The sequence below is a fragment of the Oryx dammah genome, unplaced genomic scaffold, assembly GCF_014754425.2.
Source record: "Oryx dammah isolate SB20612 unplaced genomic scaffold, SCBI_Odam_1.1 HiC_scaffold_25, whole genome shotgun sequence".
Taxonomy (NCBI): domain Eukaryota; kingdom Metazoa; phylum Chordata; class Mammalia; order Artiodactyla; family Bovidae; genus Oryx; species Oryx dammah.
Window position 1 is genome coordinate 5,905,797 of NW_024070209.1, and position 15,868 is coordinate 5,921,664.

A 15,868-nucleotide genomic window follows, 5' to 3' on the forward strand; every position below is an offset into this window, starting at 1 on the left:
CCAAAGTAGAAGAATCCACACATTTGTGCTTGATGCTATTTCAACAGTACAGTCAGCGAGGCAGCAGTGATGGTTTGTAGTGACCACGTGCATGAGCGTCTTCTGTCCTCGGATATTTGTTTTAGGGGAGAAAGCTTTTGTTTTTCATCTCTTCCCTTTCTGTGGCAGGCAAGTATGGTGAGTTGCCCGGATGACCCCATTCTCTGCTGGACAGAGTCTGAATTTTAGAAATCACCTTTCTGTGTGACGTGTGAAAGCATTGTGAGCACCTGATTAGGAACCCGGAAACCAAACAGCCGGTGGCTCTGTGAGAAAACGCGGAGGGCCTCTGTGTATTCTCTCATGGGCTCCGAGGGCAGTGCACCTAACCCACAGCAGGCACTCAGTCAAAACTTCTAAACAAATGAATTTTCCAGGCATGCTGAAACACAGTTGGCCTTCCATGTCTGTGGGTTTCACACCCACAGGTGGCTGAATCCCAGAATGCAGGGCCTGTGGATACGGGGGCAGTTCTGGGGAACTTGAGCATCTGTGGGACTTGGTGTCTGTGGGGGTCCTGGGACCAGTCCCCCATGGACGCTGAGGGATGACTGTTCTCGTGGACCTAGTCGAGTAACCCAGCCTTTCCCCATCAACCCTTCCTTTTCACTTTGGTGGATTAATGTGAATGTTCTTTATAAAGGGTTCCTTCAGAAAGTCTTTCTATGGCAATGGACCAGCAGGCACACTTTCTGTTTCTAATGCCTCTGTGGGCTCGTGTGTGTGTGTGTGTGTGTGTGTATGTGTGTGTGTGTGTGTGTGTGTGTGGCTCAGTCATTCTGACTGTTTTTCAACTCCATGGGCTGTGGCCTGCTTGGTTCCTCTGTCCATGGAATTCTCCAAGCAAGAATACTGGAGCGGATTGCCATTCTCTTCTCTAGGGGATCTTTCCGATCCAAGGATTGAACCCATGTCTCTTGTGTCTCCTGAGATGGCAGGCAGATTCTTTGCCACTGCCCCACCATGGGAAAAGCCCATGAACTCCTATATCTTTTAGTAAATGTTTACCATTGAACTCAAAGTAGTGTTGGGGATGGAGAACAGGGGTCATGAACTCTTCACTGACACCTTTTAATGGCAACTGTGATATTTCTGATTCAGCCCAAATGCACACTTTTACTGATAGTAAATGTACTCAGGTAATTTCCACCACTGAATTTATTTCATGATTCCGTAGGTCCCATTTTCCACTAAGCCCTTTCATGCTTTGCAACCATTTCGCCTGGGTTAGACAAGTTCTATGTTAGAAACCAACTTGTGTACAAGACCAAAAAAACAAAAGTGCTGTGAGGTTAGTCGTGGAAATATTCAAAGAGTTATGAAACGAAGTCATTGTTGTAACCCAGGGTCCTTGGCTCCAGTGATCCCCTCCTGCATAAAAGCATGACGGAAGAGCCTTCACCTATTGCGTTTTTCGCAGGCCTTGGATGGCTTCATCATCGCCGTGACGACAGATGGCAGCATCCTCTATGTTTCTGACAGCATCACGCCTCTCCTCGGGCACTTACCGGTGAGTTTCTGCCCAGACGGCCTTTGCCAATATGTGTGATCCTCTTTCCCATCCGAGTCTCAGAGTTGAGGTGCTGCAGGTCTGCAGGGTCTGCGTGTGAGGAGGGTCGAGGAGTCCTGACCGGGCCAGGCCTAGCCCCAGCTGCTTCCAGACAAAGGGCAGGGGCAGGACTGTGTCATCCTGGAATGCGTAAGACCTGAAATGGGCCGGGGTGCGTCCCCACCCTCCACTGTCCCGGAAACCGCCCAGAAGCAGTTGTCAGAGCTCAGAGCCTCTCTGGAGGCTGACGGACACCTGCAGAGGAAGACAGGGTCCCCTGGGAGCAGGTGCAGGCGTGTGCACCACATGGCTGGAGGCAGGAAGGGGCTTGGGGGTCCCTGGAGACGTGACTGGGATGCAGTAGGTGTGACGCTTGCTGGTGGCGAGGGTCCAGTGACAGGATGACCGTGGGGGTGGGGCAGTGAAATACTCTTCGAAGATGTTGGACCAGGAGGACCTTGGGGGCAAGGAGGATCTGGGCAGAAGGGTGAGCTCTGCAGTCCGCGGAGCCCTTGGGGCATGGAGTGGGGTGGTGCTGTGGGCGCGCCTCCTTTCCCTCCTCTCTCTCCTCTCCCTCCTGCACTCTCTCCCCTCTCCCTCCCTTCTTCCCTCTTACTCCCCTCCTCCTCCTGAGCCTCTCTGGCTCTCTGGTACCCGCTCAGGATGCTATGACTCACAGAGCAGCACTCGACTGCTGGAGGGCCCCTGGGGGGAAGGGGTCTGGCCAGCCTTCCACTTCCTGCCACACCAGCATTTATTCCCACAGAGTCTGGCCTGGAAGCACGCTGTACCAGGAGCATCCTTTGTGACTAACGGGGATAAAATATCCTCTCTCCTGTCTCCTCCCAAAAAGCCCCACCAAACCGCTCAGCCCCCATTACCCCCTGTTCCCACACGCAGGCGGTTGTACGGCTAGGGCACTGATGGGGAGGGTAGCAGCCTGCCCTGGGTTCCTGGTCATGGGAAATCATGGGCTGGGATGATACTGGAGGACCATGGGGGCCACTCCTTAGCCATGCCTGCCTGGGAGTGCCATGGCCTTGCTCTGTGGGTAGCTTGCCCCCATGAGTGCTGAGCCCAGCTTTGCTATGGCCAGGACCCCACATCGTCCTCGGTCATACTTTTACTCAGAAGCCACTCCCCCCTCTGCTGATGACACTGGGTGGAGACCAAAGCCACTGTCCATGGTTTTCCTTTGCAGATCACTGCATGTGGTGGCCCAGCATTTTTCACTTTGCAAGGCAGATGCCTTTGCATTGCTCCAAATCCATCTGACATTGTGGTTCAGCCCATGTCCACGGTGTATGAGGCTGGGGGTCGTCTCCCCCGAGAGCCCTTGAAAGTGACTGGTTCTTACTCAGCCCTCAGCAGTTGGGAATGCATTTTCATCTTGGTTTGGGGGCCAGGCTGGAGTAGTGATGTGTGTGTGTGTGTGTGTGTGTGTGTGTGTGTGTGAGCGCATGCACATGTACATGCGTTCATGCTCAATCATGTCTGATTCTTTGCAACCCTTTGAACTATAGCCTACCAGGCTTCTCTGTCAGTGGGATTCTCCAGGCGAGAATATTGGAGTGGGCTGCCTTTCCCTTCCCCAGGGGATCTTCTTGCACCCACGTTTCCTTATTGTAGGTGGATTCTTTACTGTCTGAGCCACCAGGGAAAGAATGAATGGACCCAGTGAAATCTGCATGGTTTCTTTGGGCTGATCTGAGGAGATGGGGTGCTTCTTCAGAGGGAGCTGGGTTTTGTCTTGAGTGGATAGGATCGAGCAGTGAGAGGCACTGATGGAAAGTAAAGACTCGTCGCCTCCAGAGTGGCCTGGGGTTGTGCCCAGAGCCGTTTGGTGGGGTTTGCACTGTTCTGCTTTCTGCCCTTGGTAATATCTGATGACTGAGTTGCTGTGTGTGTCAGAGGGGACTTAGTTGATTGGGAGTTCTTCTGATTTGACATTATGGAGCAGTTTAGAGTCATCTTTATGAGTTATTTTCTAAAAGGTAGAGTTAATATTTTATTGTCACTTATCAGATGGCAGTTAGGTATATAATCTTCATGCTTGATCTTTCCTTTATGTAAAAAAAAAATTTGCAAGTTTTAAACAGTCAATGGCTAGTCATGTCTTCAGGAAATATGATTTGATTAGATTAATTCATGAATGGTGGCTTCAAGTTTTCCCTCATAACTCCAGAAAATTCACCCACCTTCTGTCCTTTTTTAAATAACTGGAAGGTTGGCGTGCATTTGGCTTCACACTGTGAAGCAGCATCCTGATGGCCACTCACATCTGCTGTGAGGAACAGCACATTGGAACACTTTTCAGCGAGAGAATGAGAGAAAGGCTTGATCATTTTGCAAGTCCCACTGTGGTGTTGGAAAAGACTCTTGAGAGTCCCTTGGACTGCAAGGATATGAAACCAGTCAATCCTAAAGAAAACCAATCCTGACTATTCATTGGAAGGACTGATGCTAAAGCTGAAGCTCCAGTACTTTGGCCACCTGATGCCAAGGGCTGTCTCATTGGAAAAGACCCTGATGCTGGGAAAGATTGAAGGCAGGAGGAGAAGGGGATGACAGAGGATGAGATGGTTGGATGGCATCACCGACTCAATGGACATGAGTCTGAGCAAGCTCCAGGAGATGATAGTGAAGGACAGGGAAACCCGGCATGCTGCAGTCCATGGGGTCGCAAAGAGTTGGACATGACTGAGCAACTGAACAATGACAGTGATGATGCTGGTTGTATATGTGAAAGCCCTGGCCAGAAGTGCAAGGTCAAAGTGGACTGTGGGGTCAAGTTCCTGGGGCAGGGGTCACAGCAGGGTGAAGAGGTCACAGAGAAGGAAGACAGAGCGCCTGACTCATGATACCACGAGATGCAGTGCCTTCAAGGAAGCGTCCTTTGGCCTTCCTTCCCCATCCCCCACCTGCCCTTACCTGCCAGGAGAGTCCACGTGGTCCAGGTCACCTTGTCTAGGTGGCTCCAGGTCAGGGTGGACCTGGGAGGGTGCCCTGACTAGGAGAGGACCCAGCAAGGAGGTGTGGCTGCACATCAGACTTGATCCCAGGTGAAAAGGGTCCAGGTCAGCATTGGACTTGTTTGACTTTTCTGTGGGTTTGGATCTGTATTTATCATGCATGCAGAAGCATGTGCAAGACATACATTCTGCTTTTAAACTAATGATAAGGCGAGCATCAGCATACATGTAGCAGTCACCAGAAGTAAGACAGACAGCCCAAGGCCCACAGAAGTTCGTCTCTGCTCCTTTCCTGACACATCCACCACATAGAGATGGCCATTTCCAGATCATCCTGTCCTTGTTGTTCTCTGCAGTTCTGCCAACTCATTTTTTAACTATTTATTTTTGGGTCTTTACTGGGGCGCGTGGGCTCCTCATTGTCATGGCTTGTCTTGTTGCAGAGCACAGGCGAGAGGTACACAGGCTCAGAAGTTCCGCCATGCGGACTCTAGAGCATGTGCTCAGAGCATATGGGCTTAGTTCCTTCACGGCATGGGAGGTCTTCCCGGATCAGGGCTCAAACCCACGTCCCCCGCACTGGCAGGCAACTCTTAATACTAGACCACCAGGGAAGACTGCTCTACCGACTTTTCTGTTACTTCATCATTAACCGCTGTAACTGAGTATGGCCTTTGGTTTATCCCTGTGGAGACAGAGCCATGGAAAGTGCTCTCCAGGGACCTCTCCCCTCGCTCAGCTTTGCTGTGGCGTTTGTCCATTTCACACCATCCAGAGTGGCCAGCATTGGTTTCCCATCCTTGCTGAAGGCACCTGCTACAGTCCCCGCTCCCAGGCCAGCGTGGAACTCAGAGAGCACTTCTGTGGACATCTGTCCGTGTTTCCTCACGGACATTTGTGAGCATCCCTCAGAGAGGTGACCGTGTGTAAGATTGTGGGGTCGTGGGGTAGCGACCAGTCACCATTACTGGATGACACCTAGTTGTCTCCATGGTGACGGCGCTGATTCACCCTCCGTCAGCGGGGCTAGAGAATCCCTGCTGCTCCTTGTCACTGGAACTTGATATTGACAGGATTGTCAGCTTTTGTCGGTCTAGCATGTGAAGAAATCTTGAAATTTCGCTTTTCCCCCAGTGGCTGGTGTGACTGTCTTCACATACTTTGTCAGCCATTGACTTTCCTTTCTTGTGACAACCTCGTTCAAGTATTTGCTCTTTTCCTACTAGATGCTCTGGGTCTTCTGTGCAGTAATTTGTAAGCACTCTGTCCGTGTTCTGCTTGCTAGTCCTCTGTCGGCTGCTGTGTTATTAATAATCGCCTCCTGGTCACCCTGCCCTCAGGTGACAGTGATGGCCAGACACACAGCACCCAGCGCTGGACAAGGGAGATGGACAGCGAATCAGTCACACGTGCTCACAGTCCCGGGAGGAGTGTGCTCCGTGTCGCGCAGGCGCGCGTTGGGGCTGCACGGGGGAACAGAGCAGGCGTGGTTTGGTAGTCAGAAGAGGGTGAGGTGCCTCTCAGGTCCCACAGAGGGTGTGACTGACTGGCAGGCCACTGAAGCCCACTTCTAGGATGAGCAGTAACTGGCCCGGGAGCCCCCAGTAAGCAGGTTTTTTTTAGTTCAGGGGACCTACCTGATTGGTGGCAAGAAGGATGTATCAGTTGGGGTGGTGAGAGGGGTTCAGGAGTCTGGGCAAGGCCCTCTCAATGCAGTTAGATGACAAGACCACATGTCACTCTGCACCTGCATCCCAGGTGCACACCACAGGTCCGTGCGTTGCAAATAACTGCTCTCGCTTGCGGTTTGCCTGGCCCCCCCTTTACAGCCTTCTGATGAAGAGAGAGTGTCTTTAGAGTTGGTCCTTTTTATACCTGAATTCATCCTTCGCTCCTCCTGGGTGGAACTGTTTTCTGTACTGTCTTCAGAGAGTCGTCCTATTTGGCAGTCGTCAGTTGGATTCTGAATCTTGTTCAGTCACTCTGTCATATCCGACTCTTTGTGACCCCACGGACTGCAGCACACCAGGCTTCCCTGTCTATCACCATCTCCCAGAGTTTGCTCAAACTCTTGTACATTGAGTCAGTGATGCCATCCAACCATCTCATCCTCTGCTGTCCCCTTCTCCTGCCTTCAATCTTTCCCAGCATCAGGGTCTTTTCCAGTGAGTCGGCCCTTCGCATCAGGTGGCCAAAGTACTGGAGCTTCAGCTTCAGCATCATTCCTTCCAGTGAACACTCAGGACTGATCTCCTTTGGGATGGACTGGTTAGATCTCCTTGCAGTCCAAGGGACTCTCAAGAGTCTTCTCCAACACCACAGTTCAAAAGCATCAATTCTTTGGTGATTCTGAATCTAAACTGAATCAAATAAGATCACACATCATCCCATCTGGAGAAGGAAATGGCAACCCACTTCAGTATTCTTGCCTGGGAAATCCCACAGACAAAGGAGCCTGGCAGGCTACAGGCCATGGGGTCGCAGAGTCAGACACGATGAGCGACTGAGCATACGTGCCTCCCATGCCACAGTCCTCCTGGAGACTGAGCCCCTGGCTGCTTTCTGAGCCCAGTCCTGCCTCTGCTCAACATGAGGCTTCTTTTTCACCAAAATCTCCTTCTCACCACAGCTGTCACAGACCTCCAGCCAGAACCACTGGGGCTCCTTGGGCACATCCTGAGCGGGATGTCCACACGGCCTGCTTCCAGCCCAGATGGCCAGCCTGTGCACTTCTGTGCTCACTTAACTTTGCTGGTGCAACTGTCGGCTCAGAGACAGAGGACTACGCTTTCTGTCTGTCACATCCTCCGCAGGCTCTCATGGGGCCTAGGAGACAATGTAGGAGAAGTGCTGTTGGGAATGCACGGCAGGCATTTAAAGCGAAGCCCCGAAAAGGGCACGATTCTTTTCTTGTTGTGTTTTGTTTTTTAATTTATTTTAATTGGAGTATAATTGCTTTCCCTGGTGGCCCAGGGGTAAAGAATCCGCCTGCCAATGCAGGAGAAAGGTGGGTTTGATCCCTGGGTGGGGAAGATCCCCTGGAGAAGCAAATGGCAACCTACTCCAGTATTCTTGCCTGGAGAATCCCATGGACAGCGGGGCCTGGCTGGCTGCAGTCCCCGGGGTTGCAAAGAGTTGGACGTGACTTAACAACTAAGCAACAACAGCAATACTTTGCTTTACAATGTTGTGATAGTTTCCTCTGTATAATGAAATGAATCAGCTATATGTATACACACATCCCCTCCCTCTTGGGCCTCCCCACACCCCACCCCCCATCCCACCGCTGTAGGTCATCACAGAGCACCAGGCTGCGCTTCCTGTGTTACACAGCAGCTTCCCATTAGGGATCTGTTTTACACATTTTTGTTTTGTCACTCGGTCGTGTCCAACTCTTTGCAACCCCATGGACTGTAGCACACCAGGCTTCCCTGTCCTTCGCGATCCCCCAAGAGTTTGCTCAGACTCACGTCCGTTGAGTCGATGATGCCATCCAACCATCTTGTCCTCTGTCGTCCCCTTCTCTGCCCTCAGTCTTTCCCAGCATCAGGGTCTTTTGCCATGAGTTGGCCCTTCGCATCAGGTGGCCAGAGTACTGGGGCTGCAGCGTCAGCCCTTGCAGTGCGTGCTCAGGGCCGGTTTCCACGTAGTAGCGTGTATGTGTCAATGCTGCTCTCTCAGCCTGGCCCCTTTCCTTCCCCCACCGTGTCCACACGCCCATTCTCTACGTCTGCATTTCTGTTCCTGAAGGGCAGGTTGTTGATAAGGTAGCCAAGGGCATAGCAGCAAGTTGGCATTGAGAACCTTCCGTCTGTAACGCATAAATGATGTTCCAGATCATGTGATTCAGCTATGGGATGGCACCTCCCCTCCCTCATCTCTGGAATTGCCGCAGTTTTAATAAACAGAGCTCACTCCACGCATTCAAGGGACAGTACAATTGCAGGGGTAATTTACTCTCCTGTGAGCACTAGTGTTTAAATTCTCAAAGTATCATTGTTTGTGTTGGTTTCCAGCACATGGAAATTGCATAATAGGAAGAGAACAGCAAAGACCCAGAAAGAGCTCACTCTGTGCCGAGCATGTTCTGAGTTCTGCTCATATGTCAGCTCTTCATCCTCATGACCCCTCCTCCCACGGCTTACTTCTCCCTCCTGCCTCCAGCATTCATCTTTGTCTGGCGCACGACCTGTGTCCTGAGGTGCCCCCACAGCCCTCTGACCTGCCAGTCACCCCCACATGAACCACAAGGCCAGGCAGCCCCCCACCTTGCACCCTGCCACCCCACCATCGGGGGTGTGGGCTTCCGACCGGTCCTCCAAGGAAAGACCAAGCAGTGACGTAGTCATTGTTTTCAAGGATCCAGGATGTCTTTAAGAAGAAAGAGTACTGTCATCTGTGAGCATGAGTCATGTTCCAAAAAACTAAAGGGAGTGGGCTTAAAATAGAATCAAGAACATCAGAAGGGACTCGGAGAAAGCCAGACAGAGAAGATGATGGCACAGCGAGTACTGTGGTTGCAGAGAGATGAAAACAGGAGCCTCTATGTGGGAGCCCGGGAGACCTCAGAGTCCCTCCCTCCACCCCTGCCCTGCAGTGGCTACCAAGCCTGTCCTCCAGCCCTGGAGCCCGGGCTGCAGGAGGGGAGGGACTTGCCTACTTTGCTGTGCTGCTGGAAGAAAGGACCAGAACACGGCATCCTGAGTCGGTGGCGGGCGGGGGGACAATGACGTTGTCAATTGAGCCCTCTGGACTCGGCCCCTTCCTCTGAGTCTCCCCTTCTCTGGACCTGTTACAACCACCTGGCTTCTGTGCTTCCTCCCTCCTGCAGCCACTAGAGGGTCTGAAATGAAAGCAAAGTCCTGCCCACCTTTGTCCATGTCTCTCAGTGGATGCCTTAGCACACAGGCTCAGCCCTGATGCCCCCAGCGATGCTAAGGCCAGACCCCTCTGCCCTTTCCCTTCCCTCTCCCTACTCTCCTCTCCCTTGCTGGGCCATCAGGCCCCCCATCCCCACTTCTATTTGGGCCTGGACCCCTGCCTGGGGCACCCAGACAGCCTGGTGGACACCGTCTTGTCCCCAGACACCCCTTCTACCATGAAGATCCCTCCCCCTGGGAACTGTCCTGGGAGATCCCCTACCCCATCATTATGGACTCTGCACCCCGTGCTCAGCATCCTCTAGGCACCTTGTTTTTATTTCTGTCACCGTGCTAGCCACATGGTTCTTTCAGTTCATCACCATGCTTTTCTTGAAAGCCAAGCACCATCCAATGTCAGGGGTGTGGGTGAGGCAGGCAGAGAACCCACGTCATCACTTGAAAGAAGGAGAAAACTTAGGGTTGTGTCCTGTGTGATTAACAAGCCACCATTCTGCCTGGCACCTGCCGGGGGCCCTGGTACCAGCAGCGGGCTCAAAGCCGCTCCTCTCACCTCACAGCCTCCTCATTCTTCAGTGGAGCAAACTGCAGCCTGGAGGGCAGAGCTGTGCTCACATCCCACTTCAGGGGCTCCCACCTGCCTCTCCCCCTGCCCCCTAGGCCTTACCCCCTGGTCAAAGGTGTGCCAACAAAGGTTGGTATAGTCAAAGCTATGGTTTTTCCAGTAGTCATGTAGAGATGTGAGAGTTGGACCATAAAGAACACTGGACACCAAAGAGTTGATGTTTTTGAACTCTGGTGCTGGAGAAGACTCTTTAGAGTCCCTTGGACAGCAAGGAGATCCAATCAGTCCATCCTAAAGGAAATCAACCCTGAATATTCATTGGAAGGACTGATGCTGAAGCTGAAGCTCCAATACCATCTGATGTGAAGACCCAATTCATTGGAAAAGACCCTGATACTGAGAAAGACTGAAGACAGGAGGAGAAGGGGGAGGCAGAGGATGAGATGGTTGGATGGTATCACTCACCCAGTGGACATGAGTTTGAGCAAGCTCTGGGAGTTGGCGATGGACAGAGAGGCCTGGTGTGCTGCAGTCTATAGGGTCGCAAAGAGCTGGACGCAACTGAGCAACTGAAAAAGACGTGGCCTTCCCTGGTGGGTACAGATGACACGGATACAGTGGCCAGAGGAGCAAGGGTGAGATGCAGGTCCTATTGAGAGTGCAGGGCTGTCACGGGCGTTTTCTCAGGGGAGATGACTTCAAAGCCCGGACCCGAAGGATGCGCGGGAGTTCCTGAGCACCAAGAGAGTGTGCAGAATGCTCCAGCCTGTTGGGGGGAGTCCCAGAGGACGAGCACAGCTGGCAGCCTGGAGAAAGGACAGTTTGCGGGGCTGGAGAAGGTCTAGGGGAGGAGGGTGTGCCGAGCGGAGCCTGATGAATGAATCAAGGTATTTGGGCTTGTCCCGGGAGCAGTCAGACAGTCAGAAGCCAATGAAAGGATTTAAGCGAGATGGTGACTTGATCTGATACAAGGCTGCTGGCAGAGTACAGATTGGGCAGAGGACAGAAGTTGTTGTGGGAAGACCAGTCTGACCATTCGCCAGAGATGATGGTCTGGAAGAGGGTGGAGGCCATAGAGAAAGAAAGGAGTGGATCTGACAGAAACTTTATTAGCTTTTTATTTTGTATTGGGGTATAGCCGATTAACAATGTTGTGATAGTTTCAGGTGCAAAGCCAAGGGGCTCAGCCATACATATGCATGTATCCATTCTGCCCCAAACTCCCCTCCCATGCAGGCCGCCACACAACACTGAGCAGAGTACCCTGTGCTGCACTGTAGGGCCTTGCTGGTTATCCATTTAAAATAGAGCCGTGAGTATCTGTTCTTCCCAAACTGCCTAACTATCCCTCCTCCACATCCTTCCGGCAACCACAAGTTCATTCTCTAAATCTGTGAGTCTCTTTCTGTTTTGCAAGTAACTTCATTGTATCATTTCACTGAAGATTCCTCCTCTAAGGGATGTCATAGGATATTTCTCCTTCTCTGTCTGACTTACTTCACTCAGTATGACAGTCTCTTGGATCGGAGAGAATTTGAGGGAGGAAAATCTCACAGCATTTGGACATTGGATGTGAAGGTGATCGGGAGAGGTCAGAGATGCCAGCTGGGTGTCGGGTGTGGGCAGGTGACTGCCTTCACGTGGGGGAGGATATGGCACTGGGGACGTGTGTGGGCCCGGGGTCCCCGAGGGCACCTGGGAGGCCGTTGGAAGGTTAAGCCAGGACTCCGAGAGTGAGCTGCCTGCCTGTACAAACATGAGAGTGTGTGCAGCCCATGCTTGACGCTGTAGGCGGGGATGAGTTTAGGGAGGGATGGAGGCACACCTGTCTCCTCTCTCCCCCCCATGGTCTCCCACCTGTACTGGCCACACGCTGTGCTGTGCTAAGTCACCTCAGTCGTGTCCGACTCTGCGACCCTGTGGACTGCAGCCCGCCAGGCTTCTCTGTCCATGAGATTCTCCAGGCAAGAATACTGGAGTGGGTTGCCATGCCCTCCTCCAGGGGATTTTCCCAACCCAGGGATCAAACCTGGGTCTCTTAAATCCCTGCATTGATTGGCAGGCAGATTCTTTACCACTGAGGTGAAGTCGCTCAGTCGTGTCCGAATCTTTGTGACACCGTGGACTGTAACCTACTAGGCTTCTCTGTCCATGGGATTCTCCAGGCAAGAATACTGGAGTGGATTGCCATTTCCTTCTCCAGGGGATCTTCCCAACCCAGGGATCAAACCCGGGTCTCCCGCATTGGAGGCAGACGCTTTAACCTCTGAGATTTACCACTAGCCACCATAAATTTAAAATCACCCATGTGCTCTGACCACATGGGGTTATTTAAATTTCAATTAGAATAATTAAATACAATTAAAAATTCTGTCTTCGGGGGAGTTCCCTGGTGATCCAGTAGTTAGGACTTAGTACTTTCATTGCCAGAGCCCCAGTAACTAAGCTCCCAAGGGGTGGCTACAAAATATATATATATATACACATATATGTGTATATATGTCCTCAGTCACACTAACCCCATTTCAAGTGCTCAGAAGCCATGTGGCTCGTGGCTTCCCTAGTGGCCAGTGCAGGTTACAGAGCACTTCCATCATCACAGACCACTCTAGTTGACAGCACTGGGTCCAGGCTTTATTGGATTTGTGTCCACGGGTGCCCAGGTCCCCAGAAGAAAAAGTACAATTCCTTAGATTAGCTGCCTTTGAGAAGACCGCTGTTTGCCTGCCTGAAGGTCAGAGGAGGAACACTGCACTCTTCAAGGTGCTTCACAGGAGTGGCTGGTCTCGTGCTGGGGCTATACGGCAGCCACATGGCCCCAGCTAGAACCTGGGAGTCTCTGCACACGAGGCTCCTCTTCATGTTTGTCTGGCCTACGTCTGAATTCTTTCTCGGGCCCGTGGGCAATAGCACGTTTGCATTTGAGCGAGTGAAGCCTTCTCTATGACAGTTCATGACCACAGAGAATCAGATCTGGAGCTTCTCATTTCAGAAGTCAGTTCTGAGTCATCAAGAAGGTTCAGTTTCTGCTCTTGCTTTTGTTTTCCATCTTCGTGGAGTGTGTACCTTTGTTCTTTTCTTTTCCAGTCGGATGTCATGGATCAGAATTTGTTAAATTTCCTTCCAGAGCAAGAACACTCGGAAGTCTATAAAATGCTCTCTTCCCATATGCTTATGACGGACGCCCCTTCCCCAGAATACTTAAAATGTAAGTTTAACTTCACTGGTTTTATGAGAGAGAAAGATAAGGATCTTATATTAGAAAGGAAGGTTAAGAGTCTACAGTCATACCACCCTTAAGGCGCCCGATCTAGTCTGATCTCAGAAGGTAAGCAGGGTTGGGTTTGGTTAGCACTTGGATGGGAGAAAAGAAGTTAGAATGAATTAAGGGAGGACTAATTTTAAAAATAATTTTCCTTGTGACTCAGAACATATCCAAGATCCTTAGAGGTATATTTTAGGTTTAAAGCTAAAACCGGAGTTTGGAATACGTAAGACGTTGAACTTTTATGTGGAAAATTTGAAAACCACAGAGCTTTAGAATAATAACTTTGTTTTGCATATGATAACAAGAGATTACCTTTTTTTCACATGAGAGCCTTTTAGTAATAAAGGATACAAAAACCACTGAATAATCTGTTTATTCTGGAGGACGCTAGAAAACTAGATTTGTATGATACTAAGTAACCAACTAAAAACTGAATAATTAGGTCAAAACTCTCTTCTGAGGCCATCATCTGATTATTTATATACATTTACAGATTTTGCGGGATTTTAAAGTTTTTATCAAAATCAGCAACTCAGATAGAAAGCTGGCCTGGTCACTTAATGAAGCGCATTCTTTGATGATGATAGCAACAGTGCCTTATACTTATTCAAGCCTTAGTTCCTTTTCCATGAATAATTCGTCCAGTTGTACATCTGATTTTCCTTCAAAGCAAAGTGGAAAGATTAAATTAAAGAGAGCAGCTCTATGTGAGCAGCTTTATTGTAATATACCATATGAAAATGACCAGAACTAATCAATGCCGACAGAACCAACCGCAGACATCTGTGATTAAATTAAGACTAATTGGCTCCGACTACGGGATGCAAAGTATCTATAAACTGTGGGGCGGAAAAACCGATGTTGCCAAGGTTATAAAACCGTGTCCGAAAGTCAGCTGTAAGGAGACAACTAGCCTGGCCATGTGTTGACCAAGCCCTGTGAGTTTCCCAAGATGCCGCTTGTTTAGTCTAGAATCATTGGCGTAATGCTTTTATTCCCTTTCTCTCCTTTTTTTCCTTTAACCGCCCAGCTGACAACGATTTAGAGTTTTATTGCCATCTTCTCAGAGGCAGCTTGAACCCAAAGGAATTTCCAACTTATGAATACATAAAATTTGTAGGAAATTTTCGCTCTTACAACAATGGTAAGCATTCATTGTCATACAATTGCGGGGACCTGCCCAGGGGGGCAAAAGTATCACCGTTGGGGGAGCAGGGAGCAGATGTGCCTTCCACATTTGCACGTGGATTTCTGTGTTCCAAAGATGTGCTTTTGTTGCTCGTAAATGGGTATCTCCCATTCGGGAAGAACACACCCCCACACCTGTTTATGCCAGCGCACTAAGTGCCGCCAAAAGGCACATTATTCATTTATTTTCGGGCTAATGGAATAGTTCTGTGCTGCGAGAAACAAACAGCAGTTAATAAAGAACAGGCTCAGCCTACACACAGCCAAACAGGGCTTCACTGGGACACAAGGATGCGTAAGCTTGGCGTCTGCATTTTTATCCTCCTTTATACAGAAGTGCCTAGAGCCTGTTTTCATAGCTTCAGCCCTGGGCCTTCAGGGCTTCCCTCGTGGCTCAGAGGGTAAAGAACCTGCCTGCAAAGTGGGAGACTATGTTCGATCTCTGAGTTGGAAAGATCCCCTGGAAAAAGGAATGGCTATCCACCCTAGTATTCTTGCCTGGGAAATCCTATGGACAGAGGAGCCCTAGCGGGCTACAGTCTGTGGGGTCGCCAAGAGTCAGACATGACTGAGTGACTAACTTTTCACAGGGGCCTCGTGTTCAATCTGGACGTGGTCCTTTTATAAGGAGCCACCCACTTCCATTAGATGAATTATCAAACCGCATAAGCCAAGCAGTAAAATGATGCTTTCTGGAATTACCCAGTTAACTCATTGTGTCCAAACCCTCTGTTTTACTTTTGATCCTAAAATGAGAACACAGGCCTGATGCCAGAGATTCAGAAACACGAGCTCCAGCACACAACCCCCACTGAAGAGCCCGACTCAGGGTGGCCAGTCCTCAAAACCCGACACAAAACACCTAATTTTGAAAGCTCTAGCATTTTATAAAACAGCAAAGATGGGGGGAAAAACAGAATGCAGTGTTGATAGGAAATGGTAAAAAGAGAGCAGAGGGAAGGAGAAAGCACATGGAAATAAATACAGAAAGATGAGGGGTGACGGGAAGGAGGGGTGGGCAGGTGGGTGACGGGGACTGATGAAGACCCCTGACTTGTGCCGCTTCGCTTGCTGTTGGCTCTGACCCATGGTCAAGCCCGTCACCCCCATCGAATTAGTCCCAGAGCTTCCAATAGAAGCAGCCAGAGTTGTGACCCTGAGTCCTAGTGCTGGGCTCACCAGGATGTCTCAGCATCAGAAGATCCCCGTTATATGTTATTTGCATAAACATACAGGATTTGCTTAAAAGGCTGTAACAATTTGCTAAACAACATAATCCTCCAGGCCCAGCATTCAGGGCCAATTCCTGGATGATGGGTTCCATGGCCGATTTGGGGGCCCTTCTGAGAAGCTCGGGGTATTTGAGTGGTTGGAAGTGGTAGCAGGTCAGCCTTCCCGTGTGTGTGT

The 15,868-nt window shown here is 50.5% G+C and overlaps 1 protein-coding gene across 1 annotated transcript in view; it reads left to right on the forward strand.

Moving 5' to 3' along the window:
- NPAS2 (neuronal PAS domain protein 2) overlaps positions 1 to 15,868 on the forward strand; it is a 125,840-nt gene that overhangs the window by 49,809 nt on the left and 60,163 nt on the right. The window contains exons 4-6 of the mRNA XM_040267695.1: positions 1,460 to 1,549; positions 13,093 to 13,213; positions 14,304 to 14,417. Coding sequence (XP_040123629.1) covers positions 1,460 to 1,549; positions 13,093 to 13,213; positions 14,304 to 14,417 — 325 coding nt within the window. The remainder of the gene's footprint in view (positions 1 to 1,459; positions 1,550 to 13,092; positions 13,214 to 14,303; positions 14,418 to 15,868) is intronic.